This window comes from Toxorhynchites rutilus, chromosome 3 (assembly GCF_029784135.1).
Source record: "Toxorhynchites rutilus septentrionalis strain SRP chromosome 3, ASM2978413v1, whole genome shotgun sequence".
Classification (NCBI taxonomy): Eukaryota; Metazoa; Arthropoda; class Insecta; order Diptera; family Culicidae; genus Toxorhynchites; species Toxorhynchites rutilus.
Genome location: NC_073746.1, coordinates 101,669,406 through 101,694,125, shown reverse-complemented (window position 1 = coordinate 101,694,125; position 24,720 = coordinate 101,669,406). Strand labels below are relative to the sequence as shown.

Genomic DNA, 24,720 nt, shown 5'->3' with positions numbered 1-24,720 from the left:
ACTTTACATAATGTGGGACTTTCAAAACTCTGTTATGTTTTGTATTGGAGTAAATTAAAATTGAAATCATGAGTTTTTGGGTGAAAAATCATCAGTAGCTTCAAGTAGGATTAAGATATTAACAAGTTCTGCATCGAAAAATATTTGTCTTGTTAAGCTCTAAAAGTCGTTCGAAGACAATTTTGATGTAGGATTTGAAATATAAAAGTTAGAGCCAAAAAAACGTTCAAACATTGTCGAACTATATTTACCTCTATCTATAAAGATAAGAAAGTTTGATTTTTTATTCCATCGAAAATATTGGGTCACCCTATTTCTGACAACATCAAAATAAGCACTCTATCATATGCAACAGCTTTGTCGAAGACAGTTTTTGTCTAGAGAATAATTGTAGAGCGCTAGATGCTAATTTCCACTTATATGCACCTTCTGGACCATTGTGCATTGGTTTCACGGGGCATTAATTAAATTATTAAAAACAATTTCTAGTAAATTTCTAGTAAGCAACATAATAAATCGGTACTCGCCGCCATCTGAAAAGTTTATTTTATGTTGTTTATCATTACATTTCACCTATACACACGCTAAAATGGGTATTCATAATTGTAATAGGGTAATGTAATATACCAAAATGTTCTTATATCTAAAACAAGGGTTTTCCCACGTACGTATTACTCATTATCACATGAGAACGGCTGATCAGATCTGCGTCGTCTATATTTCGTTTCTTCACCCAAATTAGAATGATATAAGTTCGGCTGAAAAGTTCATAAGGTTGACGTTTAGATGGCGCCTCTTGCACCATCTTTCAATGGATACGTGTCAAAATTTGACAGCAGTCGGTCAATTGGTTCGTGAGTTACAGCATTGAGAGTGAAGCAACTTTTGTTATTGTGAAAAGAAATGGAAAAATTCGAATTTCGTGTATTGATGGCAAAGTTGCATGAATTGGGCTTTGAATTGTTTCCGCATCCACCGTATTCTCCAGATCTGGCCCCCAGCGACTACTTGCTGTTCGCAGATCTAAAGAGAATACTTGCTGGCTAGAAATTTAAGACCGATGATGAAGTGATTACCGAAACTGAGCCCTATTTTGAGGAAAACCCGAAAGAGTACTATAAAAATGGTATCGAAAAGTTGCAAGATCGCTATAATCGCTGTATCGCCCTCGAAGGCAATTATGTTGAATAATAAAATTGAATTTTGCAAAAAAAACAGTTTTACTGATGGAGCGAACTGCCTCCATTGTCTCGCATCCGAAGAAACGCTGGTACATAAATTGAGCGAGTGCCCACAAGTTGCGGGAGCGGAAAATTGTAACTATCTTAGATGGATGGCAACGATCATCATGTTATTAAGACCGGAGCTTCATCACATAAGGAAAGTAAAAAGAATAGCAATATTGAAAAACTTCATGACGTATGTTGATCTCGTGAATGAGACTAACGGTACAATCGATATTGCCGCTTTTGAATTAAATTTTGAATAAAATAACTATGTAATTTTTGAATAAAGAACAAACTTGACATTTAAAAAAAAAATCATAGATAATATACAAACTCTCTTGAAATATATTTGTTACTTTTTTACCAACTCATATAGAAATAAATTATATGGCAGAACAACGTTTACCGACCAAAATGTCCAATAGTTGATTGTTTCAATAATGTAAAGACCGGTCGTCATTCCCCGCCTTCCCCTATTATGATTATTTTGAAGACTAGCTCAACTAGCAGCCTCAAATCTAATGGGCGTATGCTCGTGTCCAGGAGATGTTTTCGCTCTACTTTATTTAAGGTCATGTTATATTGTAACCATTATCTGTCGTTTGTACTGCGTCGTAGAGGTACACAGCGTCTTCTTTTCGAAAAGCCCATATAGAATTCCAGTCTCATCAATTTTTTGTAATGCCTAATCTTCGCGTGGTGGCGCGCTTTGTTCGATGAAAGTGATATTCAAAACGAAAATTGGGCTTTGAATGCGTCACTGGATCTCTTTGCTGGAGTTGTCGCGTGATGTTGATATCTAGTCAGGATCACCACCTTGTAACTATGAATATATGGTACAGGTATGTACAACAGCAAAATTAATTAAACGGGATCTTTATCCAGTTTCAGGGTGTACTGGTTCATGATAAATGTTCTGAAATTGATGAAAATTTAACGGCGGGTCATTTTTACTGACAACCATAATCATGTTCTTCAGATTGTTCAATCACAATATTTTATTACACAACGACTGGGTTTTACGTGGAACGCGACACGCTATACGCAATACTTATTCGACATGCGCACCAGTGAGGGGAGTACTAACCGATAAGTGCTTATTTAATATTCAATATCTTTTGAATTAAGCTAGTGGTCGATTAATGACCTGTTTCTTGGACGTCGGGGCAGATGATTCGAGTCACTAGTGGAAATCAAAATAAATGGTACGAGATGCCGTGATTATCATCAACGTTTGTCACATGTTGGAAATATATTTTTATAGCTTTACATGTGTTCATTTCAAGGAAAGAATAAATTCTCACAACTCGATAGCACACAACCTATGCAGGAAGAGATGGTGTTCGCGTGTAGAGATATATTTCAAAAACTTAACCTAGATTGATTTCATAACGACCTTGACAACTACGCTAGACGATTCGTGATGAAAACTGATAAACTTGCCTCGAACCAGACACCGTACTTGCGTACCTGTATACAGCATTCGCTACTGTGACACGTTCCCTGGGACCATTGAAGCGTGGTACAATACCGGTATCGTGTTCTTTCTTCAATGCGGCAGATTTCAATTCCATTTGTGGATGCAGCAAGAGATGATGCGTTTTGGAATGCATTTACACACTCTCGGTATATGAAAAATATATATATAGTGGGTGAAAATGTCGAATAGAGTTCTCCCTATAAATGTCATCTGACGATAGAGTAAATGTTAGAAATATGTTAACTACTTGAACTATAATACCCCGGCTGGATGGGTACTTATTCAGCGGATCGACAAATTGCCATTTGATTGTAGCAGAAGATGGAATTAATTTACGCTCTTTGGGTTTTCTGCATTTCTAAATGTTTGGCTTTGCTACAGTGTCAGATATGTGAACTGGGGGTTCAATTCAAGTGCATTTACAACGATGCATATTTTCAGCGTGTCTCCATATAATCACTCCCACGACTTGCGTTTTTTTCTGTTTATTGCTGGGTTTCAGAGGTGAGATTTGCAATTTGTATTGCAGAGAAACAGTGTTTGCTAATTATGATAGCATGGGACAACTTCAGAGCGCTGAAGATTTCAAGACATGCTAAAGTTATTGGAGTTGTGGAATTACTCCTTGGCTATATGAAGTTACATCTATAACTATTTTTCTGAGAAATACCTTTTCGGTATAATCACTACACACATTCATCGAAACCAATTGACCAACACTTGGATATATTTAACAGAGCTTTGACCGAATGCTTGCTCTATTAGCCGACATATGTTTTATGTCTTTCTGGAGAATATTGGGGAGCAAATGTAAAACGGAAAATCAATCGCATTGTGAAAATTGTCCAATTTCAAGGATTTATTGCTCAGTCATTTCCAGATGGGTTTACGAGATTTCCGCATCAATCGATTTGGGCACTCCATAACAACTTATCACAATGTAGATAATGATATATTTTAAGAAACTAAGTATCGAACAATTGAAGAATGTGAAACATTATTTAAACGAAAATCCAACGCTCTGATTGGTCGATTGGTACAAACAAGTCGCTCCCAGTCGCTCATTCAATACGAATACTGGACTGTACAAACAAAACTGTTGTGCGATTTAGTTTCCTTAACAAAATAACCCAAATCCTAATGATTCCATTCGTGATCAACATTCGATTTCATTCTTTCATTTTAATAAGCGGCGCAGATAAAAAAATCCACTCTTTGCTCCTTTCAATAAGCTCCTACTGACACCTTGAAACAAACAAAACAAAACATGAGAATGGGAGTCCTTATGTATCAAAGATAGAAAAAAAAATTACCGATGACTTTATTTTTTTCCAAATGCCGCACAAATAAATCGCTCGAGATTTTTCATGCATTTTTTTGTGCGATCGCACAAAAAAAATCACACAAACAAAAATTAGCATAAAAAACAGGTTTTACTGTATAATAAATTATGCGCTTGGTTTCATCTTCTGTTGTACTATACCCCATGTTTCAATTGGTTCAATTTGCAAGCCGCGATTAACTCATTAATGATCTAGCTGTAAACATTTGTTTGACGAAATGACTGTTCGAAAAATCGAACACAAGTCACATCAATTAGCAAATATACGACATTCATAGATGTATTAATTTTACATTCCGAGATGAACAAGCACAGGAGGGTCTAAGGTCTCTAAGGATAAACCTGAATTTATCCACCTATGGTGCGATGTGACCTTTTTTTTATCTCATGTAATTTTAACTTATTAACACTCCTATACTCGCGCATTGGTCTGTCAGACTGAGAAATCAATAATTCGTTCATTTCTCAGAAAATATCAACACTACGACTTTGCAAATCTCTCTAGCTTCGTTATTCGTCGTTCGACATCGTTTAGAGTATCGCATGTGTTGGTACAAATGGGACGTGTGTCACTTTTTTAACACTTTCGGTCTGACACACCGACGCGAGTATAGGAGTAACTTTTTTAGACAAGTGCCTTTTTTCATATTCTAGAATATTGTTGAATGAAATGTTTAGATTAATGTTAGTGGCGTGGAATATTTATTAAATATAATGTATAAGATCATTACCGGACTCTTCTTATTTGATTTCAGTGCCTTTAGTAACTGGATTGAACGGATCCATATATTAACTATTCGTCGATATATTCATCACTAGATTCACGTTTAAAAAATATAAATGTTTGACTTTCGTATAGTTATTCGCTAAATATAATGGTCATACATATACACACTTGTGAAAGAATTTCACTTGTGGAAGAATTGTAGACAGTGAACTATAAACCCATCGGTAGCTTATAGTAATTTTTAACAGTTACAGTTTTGGGGATACTTTTTTTTATAATGGACAATATCGACAAGAAAACAAGAAAAAGAAAAGGAAGTTCCTAAAATTCCTTTTATATCATCTTTTCATGCCCCATCTAAAAAAAAAAGGCATTAATTCTTATTTTACCAAAAAACAGAGACAAAGAATATTAGAGATATGCAAATTTTATATTCCAGAACCTGTATCATCTGGTAATTACATAGAAGGTCGTTATACATTCTTTTCTTCGATAAAAGACCCGAAAAACACGCAACAATTGCATGAAATGTAAAAAATGTGTTTGTTTCGAGTATGCAGTTATGCTATGTTCTGATTCTTACTCCAATGAAACCACAATCGATTAATACGTTTTTATGTTATTTTATAGTTCTTAATACTTCCATGAATTATATTCAGTTGTCTTCTTTTAATTAATAATAGTGAAAAATTCGAATTTCGTTATTTGTGTTAGAGTATCACAAATTACTCTATTTTGATGAGGCTGAATTAGATGACTTTTAAAACATAATAGAGACGAAGAAAACATATTTTTCGGAGTTTTTTCATTCAATCATACCCTCTTCTTCAAATAAATGCCAACAAAGCCTGAAAAACAACAAAAACAACAGAAGTTCAATTTTCGGTCTGTGACACCGTGCGCGAGTATGTTACGAATTTGCACGCGAGTACAGAAGGGTTAACGGCAGGGTTTTTTTTAAAGGGAAGCCATTGCTGTTATATTTGTTGATGGCGGTGAAGCAAAATTCCAATGCTTAAGAATTATTCTTTCCGATTATCCATTTACCGTAAAATCGAAAATTTTCCAAAACGTACAAATACTCTGTGAAAAAACAATGACATTGAGCGTTGGAAGTACTGTGAAGGGTGTGTCAGGGAGGGTGTCATTCAGTTGAGTATTATCATCATTAAGGTTTTCTACACCGGTTTTTTCAACCCTCCTATACTCGCGCATACGGTCACAAAGATCGAAAGTCAATAATTTGATCTTGAGCCGGCTGTATTAAATTACTATTAAAACTGAATGAAGTTGAAGAAAACATATTTTCTGGAGTTTTTTCATTGAATTATTATTTTTTAATAGATACCAACAACGTCTAAAATTACACAATAGCAATATTACAGAGACACGCACAGTCTGTGACATCATGAGCGAGTGTACGAGCTATGATTTCGCGCGTGAGTACAGGAGGGTTAATTTGAATTAAAAACACCTTCCGCACATACTTGTTTTAAATTGGATTTGTTGCCCAATAGAGGAATTTTCAAATTGAATGACATTGATGGTAAGAGGTAGCTAAGAAACTAAGCTACCGTTCCATGCCAAAACATTACCATATGGTTACTTTCCAAAACCATGAAAAATGATCAAAGTTGCTGTTCAATTTTTTGAACGCTCGGTACGATATGGGTTAATTGTACTCGTGGACACTTCTAAAAGTCGAGCCCCGCGGTTTCGGTATTTCAGTGTTATTCTAGACAGCCAGCAATGCATGTTCGTGTTGAGAGTTCATTTGAAAACGTAGTCTGCAAGTTCTAGGTTGCCATGAGTACGACTTTTTCTGCGCGAACGATATCGAATCGTTTTAGTTCGCAGTTAATTTTTTTTCATATACCATCGATGGGGGTAAGAATGGGTCATGGAGGTGAGATTGGGTGAGATTGACAAATATTGCAGTAAATCGGCGTATAAATTCAAATGCCTTGTTCATGTGAGTGTATATAATATTGACGTTTGTATTAAAAAGTCACAGAAGGGTTGTGTCTGAGACACGACCGCATAGTTGACGTAGGATTACGTTAGGCTATCTGCCACATGCTGATTTTGGATACGTTTGAGAAACTTTATTGTTAAACTCTTTGATAATGATTTGGTGGCTCTGAAAAGAGCCGTTTTGTTTGATTGTTAGGTATTGTTTGTTCACTCCGCCAGTGATTAGTCCTTGGGTGATTCGATATCACGATAGTGGAATGTAATATGTTGGAATCCGCCTTCTGTTGGCCTGAACGAGCTCCTGCGTTCTGTATGTATGAGATAATGAAAATATATACGGAGAATGAATGAATAAACAGTAATTACTTTGTGTAAGTTGTAAAACATACCACAATTTTATGTTTCCAGTACTGTGAGAATAGGTCTGTGGTATGAGAAGTATGAGCAATATCTCTTACATTCCACTCGCACATTCCTGGTGAACGTCAGATCGATGCAAGAACCTCCGTTGGTAGTTGCGAGGGAGGGATCAGACGCTAAAGTCAAATGCCTGGGGGAAAGCTTTCTGTAAGGGAATACATTTCGGTAGGAACAAAAGTTCCCCCTACTTTCATGTATTTGCAATGCCGATTTCCCCCAGGCAGCTTGGTTTTGATGTCTTTGTTAGGGAATACAATTCGGTGGGTGCAAAAGCTCCCCCTACTTTTATGTATTTGCAATGCCGAATTCCCCCAGGCAGCTCGGTTTTGATGGCTCTGTTAGGAACCCGCCGCATGTGTCGTAAATTTCGATCAATCAGAAATGGGTATTTCCGTTAGGATAAGGGTTGAGATTTTTAAATTGTTAGATAGTTAGTTTCATGACATATATTATTTTCTTCAATATAAAGAATTGTTATGGAGTGCCGAAATCGATTGACGCGAAGATTTTATCAATCCATCATGAAATGACTGAGCAATAAGCGTTTAAAATTGGACAATTTTCACGATGTGCTCGATTTTCGATTTTCAATTTGTACCCCAATATGTTCCCGAAAGACGTAATCCTACGTCAAAACATTGACAATTTCCGGATGACGAAAAATAAACTACAAAAACTAATTTTCCACAAAAAAATTATCTTATTGACCATGTTACAAAAATCGCTATGTTTTTCAGTTTTTTCTTAGCTTTATTTATCAGTTCCTCCTCCGTTTGTGCCACGAAATTGTTGGAGTAGACTCTCCGCTTCTGGGTAGCCCAGAAATTCTTGATGAGACGTAGCTGGGGGCCTTCGGAAGGTTGGCGGACTTCGGAACAACATCCATCTTCAAGCGGTTCATCTCCGCCAGTGACTTTTTCACGTAACGGGCCGAGGCCAGGTCGGGCCAAAACACCACGTCTTGATATTCTTGGATGAAGGAGGAAACTTTCGGCATGTACTTTCTGCTGGAAATCTCTCCGTTCACCGCAAGTCCGGAACGGAAGAAGAACGGCTTTCGCCTTTTCGCTGATGGTCAGCCGAAGAAGCACCGTTTTAGGGAACTTGTTGAGGAAGATGTACTTCAAGTCGGAGCTATCGCTCAGGGATGTGTCATGTAAATTTTCGAAATAAACCAACTCTTGGATCGTGTCTACAAATCGTGTTCATTATAAAGGAGAGGACTTTTCTGAAGCAGCACAATATAGTGGTGTCACGTGATGGCAGCTGGGGATGGATAACAAGATTCTAACATCTTATGACCCGATATCATTTTATTATCAGTCAGTGACGTTGTCATGCGTGTCTTTTTAGACACGCAATTTGGTAGCTGGGATGTTGACGACTTGGGCAGAATTTTCTTGAGTCCTAGTTCAGTTCCTCGCTACCCAACACCTAAATTCCACGTAAGAATCGTGATAAGGTGCGGCACTATTTTCCTTCATAAACGCTAAGCTCCGTTACAAGCACTAATGACCGTAATATGCTCTGAGGGAACATAAGAGAGAAATTAGAGCCGAGGGAGAGACGTGATATCGCACTGGTATTTTTTACGCGTAATTGCGTAATTGCGTGTTGAATCCATTGTGAATATACAAAAATCTAACTTTCTTACCACTTACTGACGACATTTAATGGTTACAATGAATATAAATAGAAATTAATAAAAAATAATCACGACCGAATCTCGCTGTTAAGCGCGTAGACATACAAACATTATTACTTTTGTGGTTGTGAGATCTAATGTAGGTGTCACATGAGCTAATGCAGCTTTGCGTAGATTCGTCAATTGTGTTCAGACTAATGTTTAGGCTATTGTATATGAATAATATGTTGCAACATCGAGGTGTATCAAATGTGAGATTTACTTTGCAAATTTTTTAGAATCGGGATGCTATTGTACATCATTATTAATCATTTATAACACATTTTTTCGAATAAGATACGACACGATATCAGCGCAATTTTAACAAACTAATTATTGGGAAATTCACAATTTTCTAGATTGTTAGGAAGTGTTAAAATCAATTTATGCAAGAATCTCGCCAGTGGAGGCGATCAGGCGTAGTGGTAACTAAAGGCCACGAGTTCAATTCTCACTCCCGACATTCTTCCAAAAATGGAAGTAAAAGTGACGAACCAGGCAAATGAGTTGAAAATCACTATAATACAGATATAAAAAATCTCGCCAATTCATCAAAAATGTTTTTCGTGAACAATAATAATTTTTTCAATTTGTTTCCTCAATCTGTTCTTATGTCAAAACAATATACCAAACCGAACAATGTTGAAAACGTGTTTTCTTAACTATGTGTCATTCAAAAAGTGTCGAAACGAATGAACTTACTTTATAAGCATTTTCATTCTCTGAGCCAATAACTACAAAGTTCAAGATGTTTATTGATGTCATGCTTGATATCGTCCCAAACAGAACCTTGCCTACATTTGTATTCTGTGTGATTCGATAAATTTCAAACATAGAAATATTTCACGAAACATGCTTCTCTGTCAAGCAGATTGCATATCGAACTTGTATGCAATGTATGGTATGGAAAAAAAGTGGTAGAGACGAACGCTTGAGGTTTTTGCTCCTACACTCTTAGAAAAAATTGGTAAACATGATAAATATTTTGGTACATACTATCAATTATTAGTCATTATTTGCCGGACGAATTATTCGTACAATTACGCGTAACAAATAAAACAAACAAAACAAACAAATGACAAACCGACAGAGTAAGCCGTTGAATCAATGTTGGTTTAACATATACCCTAAAGATGTTTGGAAACGATTGAAAATTAGTTACAATCATTGGTAGGGATGTGTATTGTATCTGATATTAATTTTACACACGGTGGGTAATATGTACAGAAAATATTAGATCTCGCGTAATATCGATCATACAATTTCAAGTTTATGCTCGTTTTCAAGGTGAAATTTCACATAAAACATTTTTTGTTGTTTTTCGTTTGTTCCATTTGTAGAGTTTATCGCAGCTATTTCTCAATCATTCCTGGTTCTCACCACTATTTACGGCTTCTCCTTCAGTCTCCAATTTTCTCCATCCTTCCCGTATTTCTGACCTGTCAAATCTCTAGTCTATTCAACCAAGGGTCTACACTCGCAGGTATGAATCTTATCGATTATCAAGATTCATAGAAATTGTGAGGATATAAAAAGAATGTATATAATAATGAACCCTACACCCCACCCTTTCTTTAAGCAGAAAACCACGAATAATATCAATAAATAAACTGTTTCTTTAGTAAACAGAACGTATTCCATTAGTTACAAGGCCTTCTATAAAATATCGACTCCAGCTCTCTTATTTCTTACATATCCTACATTATTGTCTGTCTTCACTAATACAATGGTCTTCATTTCCCTAATACCTGATAATCGACTTGTATCCCACTTGGTCTTGCCGGTTCCCTGATGTCCGCATACTGCCTCTCCTCACCTTTCCTCATTTGATCTTGATTTGTATTGATTTGATATTCAATTTTGACTGGGGGAGTCGAAGTTTGGTACTGAAGTTTCAACTGGGATGATGATTTTCCCGTTGTGGTGTGATTGAAAACGTGAAACATTCACAGATACTTACGCAGTACCGTTCGCTCTATCAAGTTAATTCTTAACATACATCATGTTACATAACGAACAAGACCACGTCGTGCTATACTCCTTCTTTTTCAAAGACACTAGCGTTTCAAGAGTGGCATGCTCTAGAACCAAACCGTCCTTTCAAGGACTCTAACCATTACGAAAATCACTTCTCCTCGGACAGTGTCGCAAAATAGAATCTATGTAATCGTTACAAAACAGCATCCACCGGCAATCCGAAACTAGTACAAACACCACACCACTGCATTCAAGCAATCGACCGGCAACTTGCCACGTCTACAACTACTGCATTTAAACAAACGACTGGCATCCCGCCACGTTCACAAATACTGCATTTAAGCAAATGACTGGCATCCCGCCACGTCCACAAATACTGCATTTAAGCAAACGACTGGCATCCCGCCACGTCCACAAATACTGCATTCAAGCAAATGACTGGCATCCCGCCACGTCCACAAATACTGCATTTAAGCAAACGACTGGCATCCCGCCACGTCCACAAATACTGAATTTAAGCAAACGACTGGCATCCCGCCACGTCCACAAATACTGCATTTAAGCAAACGACTGGCACCCCGCCACGTCCACAAATACTGCATTTAAGCAAACGACTTTGGAGGTCATGGTCGACTATCCGCCACAGTCATGAATCGTTACCATCAGACAATCGACAGGTGATCCGCCACCGTGGCAACAGACACAGGCAATGATTAGCATGCTGCCAACCATAAATTATTGTCAGCAGACAATCAACCAGAAATACGCTATGGGCACAACAACAAAAAAAAATACAAAATTCCAAATACCAATTCCAAAATAGTAGTCGCCAACGGTCGTAATTTTCAATGGTTATTCTCGCCGTTCATCTATTTTCTTTCACCGTCATTGAGTTCCACAATTTTGCGTTCTTCTTCTACATGCAATTCTAGGAATTTTCATCTATTACGAACGGGTATCTACAACAACAACAATATTAATTATTCAAGTTATCGGAACTTACTTCGGTTATCTATCCCATCCTCGTCGCCAATTGTAGAGTTTATCGCAGCTATTTCTCAATCATTCCTGGTTCTCACCACTATTTACGGCTTCTCCTTCAGTCTCCAATTTTCTCCATCCTTCCCGTATTTCTGACCTGTCAAATCTCTAGTCTATTCAACCAATGGTCTACACTCGCAGGTATGAATCTTATCGATTATCAAGATTCATAGAAATCGTGAGGATATAAAAAGAATGTATATAATAATGAACCCTACACCATTCAGTTGTGAGCAGGATGGTAAAAAATTACTTCTAGCGATCAATGAATTCACCCCTAGCAGGCCATCCTCTTTTATTCTTCACATGTACACAGAAAGAATATTTGGAACGTTGAACTACCAAGATTTCAAGAAAGCAATAAGAGAGAGAAATCCCTGCTGCATGCACTCTCGAAGCATTCCTTCTACTAGACAAGGTTTGTCGTGAGTGCAAGCTGCAAACGATTATTCCCATTCTATAGAGCAGATGATGAGAACTTGTTCGGAATATGTACAAGAAACGATCAACTGATATCGTATGACATCCGTCGTGGTGTTTTTAATTCTCTATTGCACCGACCAAAGTGAGTGGTTGACTCACTCACGTGCAATAACGTTATGTCGATTTTATTTTGCTATCGTCTTCCGCCCAGTAGACAATTTTATTACCAGCAGATTTGGGCGAATTTCATCGCCCAAAAATCGTTTTTGAGATTCAAATAATTCTGAAATACACATTTCTTTCGAAATAGTTTTTCTAATCATAACTCAACTAGTGATTTCACGAAACATTTTTAGAATTCGATTGAATTTAGGACGCTTTCCTATTTTGTAGATAAAACGAACCACATATTTGATTAACTCAATTCTGTGCGGTAGATTACGTTCTTCGTTGCAAGTAAATGTAATGAATAAGTATGGCCGTATTTTATTCATATATCGTGGGCTTTCAACATATGCGGCAGAAGATTTATCGAACGACCAATGTTTTTTTTCTCATATCCCTTCGAATTTGTTGCTTCTCTCAAGTGTACGTATCGCTACGTACGTACGTATTCGCAATTATTCGATCTAGATTCACTCTGGAAATGCTTTGGTCAACTCAGAGTTACCAAGAGAACATCATTTTGTTATGATGGACGATGGTTCATCGTTAGTCGCAGTTTGTACAGATCGCGGTCTGTGCAGTTGGCGATAAATTGTTAATCGCATCATGCTCCCTTGTTTTCCATCCTTGATTGAGAGTTGTTCACACAATAGAAATCAAAAAACAAGGGAAAACAGCTTACAATTTTTCTTTGGTGAAGGTTAAAATGCAAGCCATACCATTGAATTGGGAATGGTGTTTAGGGTGCCGATACTGTAACAGCTTGCAATTTTGCTTTCGTCAATTCATTTCAGGTATTTTTGATGTTAAAGACGCACGTCGCACAGGCAGGCCCGTCGTTGATAATATCGATAAAATCACAGAAATAATCAAAGTTGGCCAGCATTTTAGTAGTCGTAGTGTCGCTAACAATCGAACAAAAAATAGTTTCATACCGTTTGCTAGATTAAAAAAGAAGCTAAATGTTTAGGAATTGACCTTCGGACAATACGAATCATATTAAATAATGTTTGGAATTCCACGAAAAAAAAATTACTTAATTGATTTTTATGGGTGCGCCAAATAAATACGCAGACGAATTTTAGCGCAGACTCAAACACATTATAGGTGAATCAGAGCGCACGTTTGATTGTATTTTTTCCAGGGATGCCAGTAGATTTTTATTAATAATCGGTTCGAAAACTTCGTTTTCATAATCCTATTGAAAATATTTGGGAAGTCATAACTCATTGTTTGAAAAACTTTGGGGGAACCATACGTGATATTTATTCTGGTACAGTTATATTAAGTTTTCTGTTAAAACTTTCAAAATTAAACTCGTTTTTTTTGTTACTTTGAGATTTACTATTGCAATAAATGTGAAATAAGACAGTAATCAGCAATTCCATGCCAAATCGATATAGGGGTTCCCAGATTTCCGTGAAAAGTGGTGAATTAGTTCATTATCGCTTTAAATTTTTCAAAAAAACCCTTCAAACCACCGAACTGATTCAGACAATCGACATATCAAATTGAAGATAATGAGCTAGTCTTGTCTTAAAAAATATAGAATTTGCGAAGAAATTGGATTTGGTTTTCATAATTTTTAATTGTATTTGTTTTTTATAATTTTCATGGCCCCGGAACCAAGAGCACTATATTTTTTATATTTTTTTCTGGAAAGTTGAGGTTTTTTACATAACATATCCAAAATTCAGAGAGGCGTTATTTTTCATTCTTGAGTTATGGTTTTTCAAAGTTAACCGATGGTCATTTTTTCCAAAAATTGACATTTTTCGAAAATTCATAGCTTTTGAGCTACTGAGCCGATTTTTAGGATCGATATATTAATTTGAATCCCCCTACCCCAACCATTCTTTAGAAAAATACCACGCTTGCGCATAAACGGAATTCTAGTTGCATAGATGTAGTCGAGTCGTATTAACATGTTTTTAATTGTCGTTCAATATTCCGACAATTAAAAACATGTTAACTTTGAAAAATCATAACTCAAAAACGAAAAAAAACGCATCTCTTATAAAGGGTGTGTCACATCAAATTGCATCACAGAAAAAACGCTGTAGAAATTCGCCCAGTAGACCGATCTTTCTTAAAATTTTAGACAGTAAAATAAAAACTATTAAACAACTTTTGGCATTTTCTTTTTATTCATACTTCGAGCCCAAGCCCGTTTGCTCGCACCTTCCTCTTTACCCCGTCCATAAGGTTCTGTACAACGTCAGGTTGTAGTTTTTTTGAACAGAAATCCATTTTCTCTTGAAGTCCGCCTCCGATTTGACAACTTTTGGGTTCTTCCGGAGGGCCTGCTTCATAATCGCCCAATATTTCTCTATTGGGCGAAGCTCCGGCGCGTTGGGCGGGTTCATTTCCTTTGGCACGAAGGTGACCCCGTTGGCTTCGTACCACTCCAACACGTCCTTTGAATAGTGGCACGAAGCGAGATCCGGCCAGAAGATGGTCGGGCCCTCGTGCTGCTTCAATAGTGGTAGTAAGCGCTTCTGTAGGCACTCCTTAAGGTAAACTTGCCCGTTTACCGTGCCAGTCATCACGAAGGGGGCGCTCCGCTTTCCGCAAGAGCAGATCGCTTGCCACACCATGTAGTTTTTAGCAAACTTGGATAGTTTCTGCTTGAGAATCTCCTCCGGAACGCTGAATTTGTCCTCTGCGGAGAAGAACAACAGACCCGGCAGCTGACGAAAGTCCGCTTTGACGTAGGTTTCGTCGTCGTTACCAGGCAATGCGGCTTCGTCAGCATTTCGGTGTACAGCTTCCGGGCTCGCGTCTTCCCCACCATGTTTTGCCTTTCGTCGCGGTTAGGAGCCTTCTGAACCTTGTATGTACGCAGGCCCTCCCGCTGCTTGGTCCGCTGGACGAATGAGCTTGACAAATTCAGCTTATTGGCGACATCCCGGACCGAACTTCTCGGATCACGTCTAAACTGCTTAACTACGCGCTTGTGATCTTTTTCACTGACGGAGCATCCATTTTTGCCGTTCTTCACCTTCCGGTCGATGGTTAGGTTCTCGAAGTATCGTTTTAGTACTCTGCTGACCGTGGATTGCACGATTCCCAGCATCTTACCGATGTCCCGATGTGACAACTCCGGATTCTCGAAATGAGTGCACAGGATTAATTCACGACGCTCTTTTTCGTTCGACGACATTTTTCCAAATTTACGAAAAATTGACAGTGAAGCATGGCCAACGTAATCTATACACTCTTATCTGATTATAAGCGAAAGCTGAAGATATAATTCCTAAAAATTAAATTTCTACAGCGTTTTTTCCGTGATGCAATTTGATGTGACACACCCTTTATTCGGATATATTATGTGAAAAATCCAGCTTTCTAGAAATAATATAAAATTATACAGCGTCCTTACTCCCGAAACCATGTAAAACAAGAAAAACAATTACAATCAATAATTACGAAAATAAAGTCCTTTTTTTACAAAGGTTTAATTTTTTTTAAACAAAACTATCTCTTTGGCTTTAATTTGATATGTCGATCATCTGGATCAGTCCAGCAGTTCAAAAGTTCTGAATTTTTGTGGTGCTTAACACGTTGAGCCCCGTGTCGGTCCCTAGGGGCCGACGTTAAGCCTTCTGGTATGGAAGCGCTTACTGGCTGGAACTGACAGTTACAAAATAAGAAAATAATTTTTTTTTGTTTGTTTTACAAAATGTGGCTACTTTCTAGTCGAGTTCCTGACTATTTTCTGTTTATACAATAAGTATCTTTGGGAGCTGAAACCGACACTGATTATGTGCAAACGCTCTTGATTCGGGCTGAATGGAAAACGCAGCAAGAACAATTCGGGGCTCAACGTACTAAACAAACAAAAATACACGCACACAATTGAAGGTGAGTCGATGATTATTGCGACACTTTAGATTGATTGGTGAATTGGTTATGTTATCGAAAGAAAACCAAACTTTTGCATGTGTTTATTACATATGTCAATTAAATTTAAAGATCAGTTTGAGTAAAGTGCTCGACACTGGCGATTGACAGCACTGATGAATATTTCTTGCAATTTTGTTTTGCTATCGATTTTTTCTGGAGGCGTGTTGCTCTGATTCACACTCGTATCTAACATCTCAACAGACAAGATCGTCTATTTGCCGCCGCTTATTAGACAGACTCACGTTTTATAAGCATTCTAAGCCGTTGATAGTACTGCATATCTAGGCTGACCAAAGAGTTTATGATTGAAAACGGGACATGTAAGCCAAATAAAATACTAATTGAACAAGCGAACTTCGTCCCGCCCAAACAAGTTTTTTATATGAATATATTTGAACATTCACGATTCTAACTAAGCGATCGTTCGTGGATTTAATCCCAGAATATTTCAATGATTCAATGATTGAATAGTTCTGGGATTAAACGAAAAGAGATGTATTATTCCATTTCAGGATGCATTACTACTTCCGATTCATAGCAACGTAACACGAATTTAAATTCCGCGAATATCAATTGAAATAGAAACTTCACTATACACGGTGGCGCAAAAGTCACGCAACCAATTTGCACAAAAAAATCGTATAAAAAAATGTCTCACGATACTAAATCTTTATTCTCGAATAAAAAACGATACAAAGTCGACAACTGAACCGCTTAGGAACCAACACGCTCGATAGTTGCAGCGCGATCGTTTTTTTTCCCTTAGAGAGCGGTGCGTGACTTATGCGCCACCCTGTAGATCATATGGGAAATATTTTTCTTCAAAATTTTTCCATTTTCTTTCATTATTTTCCAATCTTTTTGCCTTAGCATCTACGAGCAGAGGCGAACACAACAAAATGAAACAACTTGAATCGGACAAACCATTCATGAGTTTTGAACTTATTTCGTGAGTCATTTTCATTTATATAGATATAGAAGCGATATAGATATAGAATTCCACCTGAAAAAACCATTGCCATTACATTGTGTCTTTGTTCTCGAGTTTTGCACTAATCAACACATTTGGCGATTCATTTTTATGTAGGTTGATTATAACATTTTTTGAACCAAGAATAAAACCATACAATTAAACATTCTTAGATGTACTAGTTTTGTTCTCTAGAACGAAGATTCCTTCGATGACAAAGCTACTTTGCTAAAACAATTATGATTCTTGAAAATCTTTTCATAAAATTTGTCACATTCCAGATCCATTTTCGGTTTGACAATTATCATAGCGTCGATGGTTTCAATACTGAATCGTTACTTTTTCGTTGCCCACATATTGTTCATCATAGAACAAATCTTTTCGACTGGTGCGGTATTACCAGGCAGACACAAAATATAATCAGCCAGCTTCAAGAAAAATAGAGCAAATAGAGCCCGATACAAAGAAAAAGTTTAATTACTCTGTCCTTGTTGAAATTCGAACATTTTCGTCGAATGATTTTTTTTTCATCAATTAAAATCCTCTATCATCTCGTGGAGAAACTCTAATTTTTCTATATGAGAAAATGTATTTTATGTTTTATTTTTAATAAATTCTTCTTTTATATTCGAAAAAATCAAAACGAAAATATATGTATAAAAAACAAATAATTTTTTTCGGCACGATTATCTACAGGATTTGACTATACACAGTGAAAAGAATTCGGTATATAATCGAGTCCGCCCTGTACTCCAACGCAGTATCGTAAAAAAGTCTCAGTTTTAAGAAATTTAGTCTTCTGTATTCACTTGCATTAACTAGTGTTTTTAAAATAAATAGTTTGCACTTCACTGGTTCAAAATACTTCATCCTCTCTATGTTCAGAATTCTAATAAATTAATGAAAAATTAACAGCAACTCAAGCAACATTCACTCTCAACAACGTCAATGAATGTTCGAAAGATAACTATCCGGTTTCTTGTTGAAAAAGCCACGGGTTTTAAAACATATCGTATAGTACAGCAATAAAGTAAATGATTTTGGTTTGTCCACTTTTTTAATGCTCTAATTTAGCGCTCCTGTGTCAAATAAGGTATTCGAATGTTTCAAAACATATAAATAAAAATGTCTTTTTCATGATTTACAGTATTTTGTAGTATATTTTTACGGAATCACATGTTTTAAAAGATTATAAAATACACCTTCTATTTGTGTCAATGCGCCTCATTCGAGCTAACATTTAATCCATCACCATATGATTATTTGGCACGTATTCAGACCTCTTCTGGATTATAACACTTACAAATATTGCTTTGAAGCGGCCCTAATCGCTTCAGACATCATTATAGAGACGCTTGGAGAATGCTTCGCTCCATTTTTCCATATTTCATTGAAGCACACTTGCGCTTTGTCGTCAAGATCCAAAAGTGCATCACCCTTGTCGAAAATCGAACACTTCTCTAATTACATTATGTTGTCACCGAGTCTACATTTTTTTTTTACGTACATCAATTTTGTTATTTTTGTGCGAGTGAAACAAATCTCAAGTTTCCACTTGGTTCGTGGCAGTTCAACACACACGGGACATTTTTTGATTACTCGGTGCATAATTATTTATCGGCAGATATAGCGGGGTAACTCCAAGCGCCTCCCCAGAAATTCGAAGGTAGAAGAATTAGTTTGTAGAATTAATTTCGGAAAAATAAAAGAGTCGACAGTTGCACGCTAAAACGATTGGTTGAGTTTTAGTTGTATGAAAGAAAGCCAAGACCGTTTAGGCAACGCTACAGCTTGCACACCATTTGTATCAGATTTACATAGCTAAACCATTAAATTAACACATTTTGATGAACTCAATTCTGATCATGAGTTGTCCAATTCAATAATGTTATTTTGTCCACATGATTTCTGTGGCAACCGCTTGGCGCGCTGCAGTTTATTTATTGTATCTTTCGCACATAGCAGAAACAAAGTTTCTCTGTGTTGAGTTTGTTGAGGGTAACACTTTTAAAATGCCCGAGCAAATGCAATATTTTGAAGAAATCCTAAATTATGAATGGATAAATATGATGACAGTAAACTCAATCAATGATAAATGCAACATTTACTTGTGAATTCGAATATTTTCATCAAAAAATGGTGATTTCTAAAACCGGACAAACCATGATCATTTTTTGGACAAACCACGATCATTCCTCTTTAAGGAAAATCGTTAAAAAACATTGAATAATTTCAACACCTTATGGTAGTATTAGCAACTAGAGACTTGGGGCTTTTTAACAAACCCAAACCCGTATCGATTATATGTGATTTTCATGAAGAAAAATCGATTTGCATTTACTAGTTGTGTAAAAATACACCAAATTGGACAAACCTTACAAACAATTGGACAAACCTTACATTTATCTAGTTAAAAAAAATGGTATGCAATCCGTCAAAAATGCTAAATCTTTCGATAGAAGGTCAGAGAGAAATGAATCGTGTGTTATTATGGTCAGGCAATTTTGTATAATATTCACCGATGAAATCACAAAATGCTTTCAATTGTTCTACATGAATACGAAAACACTGAGCATATTTTTAAATCTAAATTCCAATCAGATATCCATATCCATTTGAATAAATGTGGACATTGGAATAAATATTTTTTTATTATAAATTAATACTCAAAATACGGTACAGATTGATAAAAAGACGAGACTATCAAAATATGTCGAAAAAACGGTACTGTCTCGTTAAAAACGGTACGTTAGGTCAACCTATGCTTATCAGGTGTTATCATGGCAATGTTACTAGCGTAACATTATTAATTAACACTTTCATCGCCCCGTCACCCAGATGTAGGTGGCACTTTTTTCGTTCGCTTTGAATAGAATTTTTAAACTCAATTTTATAGAATAGGCACTTCAATGTAAATATGGGATATGTAGAATAATCTAAAAATCAAAAACATAGAAATATAGTTTTTATTCTATACTTTTAAACGGTTTTATTTAGCAATTGTATGTATGTTTGTATGTTTATCTGTAGGGTTGCACATCACTAGAAGTTTAACCCCCTTTCTGTTGACCGGTTGATCTGAAATTTGGAACACGCCTTTATATCTGCTGTCGTTATAAAGCTGCGTATTCCATGATCTTGAAAATTCAAGATGGCGGCCGCTACAAAATGGCGTACAACATATTTCATCAAAACCCCATCAATATAGATATCATATGAAAGGGCTTGACTAGTAGAACACAGTTATTTATGAAAAATGCAAATCCAAAATGACCGCCATCACAAAATAGCGATTTTTTAAAAAAAATCATCAATATGGGTATCAAACGAAAGGGCTTGACTAGTAGAACACATTAGATCATGAAAAATCCAAATTCAAAATGGCCAATTACTTTTATTCATACAACTCCCGTATAGAGCAATTCCACACTAAATCAGCCAGCTGCTGACCCAACCCTCTACGTTTTTTAAAACTTGGTACAAACGATGGAAACTACCTAAATTACAATCTTCATTATTATACGACCAATTTAAATTACGACTCATTTTTCAAATGGGCGTAAATAAAATGATTGACCTTTCTTTTTTTGTAACTCAAAAACCAGATGTCTGATTTAAAGATGGTGTTTGACAAAATTATTGGAAAATCAATAAACCGTTTGAAAAAAAAAACACATTTTGAATGTACCGTTAAAAAATCATTCGCAAAAACTGAATTTAATATTAAAAACATTTATATCTTTTTGTCGTCTATAGTAAGTTCTTCTAACATATCATCCAGGTCTTCACTTGCGTATAGTTCCTCAATATTCGAATCGGAACTCGTTGAGATAATACACGAAACTTTTCTTCTAACGCTTCTCACTATTTCGCCGTCACTACTTCCCTCGCTTTCAGATTTACTATTACGCCATCCGGTGAACATTTTGAGAATGAAAAAAATGCACATGTGCGTCTAAGAAAACAACGTTTTGGAATAAACAGGGCCCTATCCGAGTTGCGCAACTAATATTCTCATTCACAGAAAACTTCTTCAACATGCTTCTTCTTTTGGCTTTTTATCTACCAAGCGCACAGAACAATGAAAACGAATTACGTGAAGCATCGGAGTTTTCAAATGTGATGTAGTTTATGACGATATTATCCCACAAAAGTGACATATGTTCTTGGTATGACATGTTCACATAATCTTCGCAATCGATTGAACATATTCTCGATCGAATGAATCATATTCTCCAATTAAATTGTAATTATTCATCGTTATCGAATATAGTATATAAAGTAATTACGTTCGGTTGAATTTCATTTTTCATTATCACTAGCAACACTGTATAATTGGGTGAGAAAATATTTTTATAAGTATTCTAATCAGCAGTCGGTTGATTTCATTCGGATTCAACAGAAAAGTAGTCCTGAATCGATCCCGAATTCATTATTATCGTTGCCCGCTCATTTCTCTAGCGCACCTACAGTTGAATTTGGGCCCCGCAAAAACACAACCGAATCGCGCTGGGCGACGAAAGTGTTAACAAATTGAATCCTTTCATGGTTCATAAGAAGCCGGCAGGCTCTTAAACCGTTGACATGTTTGTAGGTACGCGAATAAAAATATATTTTTGGTATGTCACTATTATTTTTTTTATTTTGTGCTTTATCTATAATAGAGAAGCTTTTGATTTCAAAATCCAAAATCTACAACTTATGTATATAATTCGATAATTTCTACTGTCGGTATTTACACGCTAGTACGGAAGATTATTTCTAACCCTGACGCTGCAGCTCCAGCGATCGAAGAATAGCCTCCGGAATTGGTGGGGGAGTTGGCAAATGAGCTCCCTCAGCCTGGAAGCCATTTTCATCGGCAATATAGTCCACGCGGTAGCGCACGCCATCATCGGCGGTGAACTCGTAGTAACCCTTGGCACGGAGCACTTCGCTGTCGCTGCCACGGTTCTCGATTTGGCCAGCCTCGGCAACATCGATGTTGTTCTCGGTCAAGTAACGATATTTGTATCCATCCTCGTGCAGTTCATTGATGAATTCCTTGATTCCAATCTGGTTTCCATTGGATACGTAATCATTGTTTCTGTTTGGCGCAACGAACACTGGAGCAGCCTGGATTTGTGGTCTGCTGATAATCTGGACCGGTGGTCTGCTAATGACCTGCACTGGGGCGGTGAATCCTGAAATGATATTGTTTGATGAGTCATCAGAAATCCGGCTCTTGGTGGACACTAGTCAATACCTCCGAAACCAGATGGCCGATTGCCGAGTGGCCTACGGTTACCAGATCCCAGTCCGTCGCCGTTTCCTTTGTACTTTCCATCGTCACCTGGTCGGTAAGCTCCACTGTTATCCGGTCTATACTTTCCATCGTCAAATCTTCCCTGGAATTGGTCCGGAGAGTAACGACCATCGCTGAACTGGCCAACGGCGCACCCCACTGCTAGAAGCGAAAACTGAAATCGAGAGAAAGTAAGATGAATTGAAAGCTGGATACATAACAAAACCTTTTTTCGCGCAGACTGTAAACTATAAAATTCAATAGACCTTCTCATTCAGCAAAGACTTCAATAAAAACATCGCAATATAATTCACACCTTCAGTTCGTTATTGAATTTATCAACACCAACCTTTTCGATGCGTATAGATCAGTGTCATATTAAATTCATTGAATACCTTGTAGAACAAGCTTTGGAAGATTTTAGTAACTAAAATCCAAGCAAATTTGTTGAATCATCATAACAAAATTAATCACTATATTAATCCATTGTTTCCTGAAGGTATTTAGAAGTTGCTATTGATTTTTGCTGTTTGTAAACGATTTTTCTTTGTATTTGTCATAGATGTTTTTGCTTACCACAATAAAGCACTTCATATTGGATAGTATCACAATAGATCTTTTGCAACACGACACGATTTTTCTAGTTCTTCGCCAAGATCTACTCTTGATCGAAGTAGACAAGATGATGTGATGAAGGTGTTTCCGTGCTCTAGTTTATATAATCCCCTACCCAATATTATTTTCCAAAGGCAGTCACTTCTCTCTCCATTATCAATTCCAAGGTCTGCGGTCCATATCGGAAGTGTTCTGGGGAAACTCGCCGATCTTCTTCAGCAGGCGACCACCAAAAAATGTGATTAGATACGATGGCTCCGGCTATACATATTTACTGGTCCTCTAACTAAAGCAACAGTATCACCGCTACCAAGCTACCAAAAACAGAGCATAGGCGTTTACCGTGGATTCCACGCACAGTCGAGCCGAGCCGATGGCCGTGGCAAAATTCCAGATGAGCTATTGCTGCTGCTTCTGGGTTTTGGCTGCGACAAGTTTTCAGTATCAAGGACGCACTAATAGAAGAGAGCATCCGAGATGATGGCGGTTTTGAGATGAGCTGTGAGGCAGTCGATCGCATTTTAATCTGCCCGGTTCGTGCTAGTACTGACCGTGAATTTGCGACCGAACAACGCTTTAGCGACGATTTGATAATCAAAATCAGATGGAACCGTGGAAGCATTTAGTTTGGTGTGACGATCGTAACAAAAAAACAATGAACGATTATCGGTCAACTGATGTTTCTCTGAAAACTATTTATAAATTTTGCGTTTTTGCATCGATTCAACCTATGGCAGTTGGACTGCGAAGAGATGACAATGTGCTAAGATATTTTGTAGGTTCACTTCAAGTCTGTTAATGGAATTCGTAATGAGGCATGATATTTTCCCAACATTTATACGATAACTTTCGAAGCTAATATTCACATAATTGAAATCGGCGAATTTAATAACATTAATGTAATGCAATCAGGTCCATCCACGACAGTCCATTCAAAAAGACTTGCTTATTATTGATACATTTATGATTGAAATTTACATTCTGAATTGTCAAGTATTGCAGTTGCTATTTACAGTTGAGAATACGTTTCAATGAATCAACTTATGATTCATCGAAATAATTTGATACATGTTTTTAGTTTATGTATTACATCAAGGATTTTCAAATTAAGTAATACCATCGAATCATAATCATGAGTAGGAAATGTTTTATTATTGCAGTGTTTTTTTTATACTAAATGTATTTGTTATCGAATTTAATCCCCATATTTCGGGTTATTTAATTCGAATTTGACACAGTTCTCCAGTATTGTGTCTCCAATCAAATTACTCTTACTCTGATATTATTTCGCTAAAGTGAATAATTGTTGTTTCCAAGCGTCCAAAATCATTTGATGTTCGTGATCAATGACTGTGCAATTAATCAATCCAATTGGAATTATGGATGAACATTTGGTTGGATGTTGATGCACATAATCAAAACTGATACGATCTCGATACTAGCATTTGGCTTTGAGACGGAAGGATGACTATCAATTTGATATATT

The 24,720-nt window shown here is 36.8% G+C and overlaps 1 protein-coding gene across 1 annotated transcript; it reads right to left on the bottom strand.

The window, feature by feature from the left end:
• Positions 1 to 22,096: 22,096 nt before the first annotated feature.
• Positions 22,097 to 23,213, bottom strand: LOC129773360 (larval cuticle protein LCP-30-like). The gene is made up of 3 exons (XM_055776958.1): positions 23,196 to 23,213; positions 22,581 to 22,794; positions 22,097 to 22,518 (listed from the first exon to the last, which is right to left on the bottom strand). Exons 1-3 carry the CDS (start codon positions 23,211 to 23,213, stop codon positions 22,097 to 22,099), a joined length of 654 nt encoding a protein of 217 aa, XP_055632933.1.
• Positions 23,214 to 24,720: the final 1,507 nt, after the last annotated feature.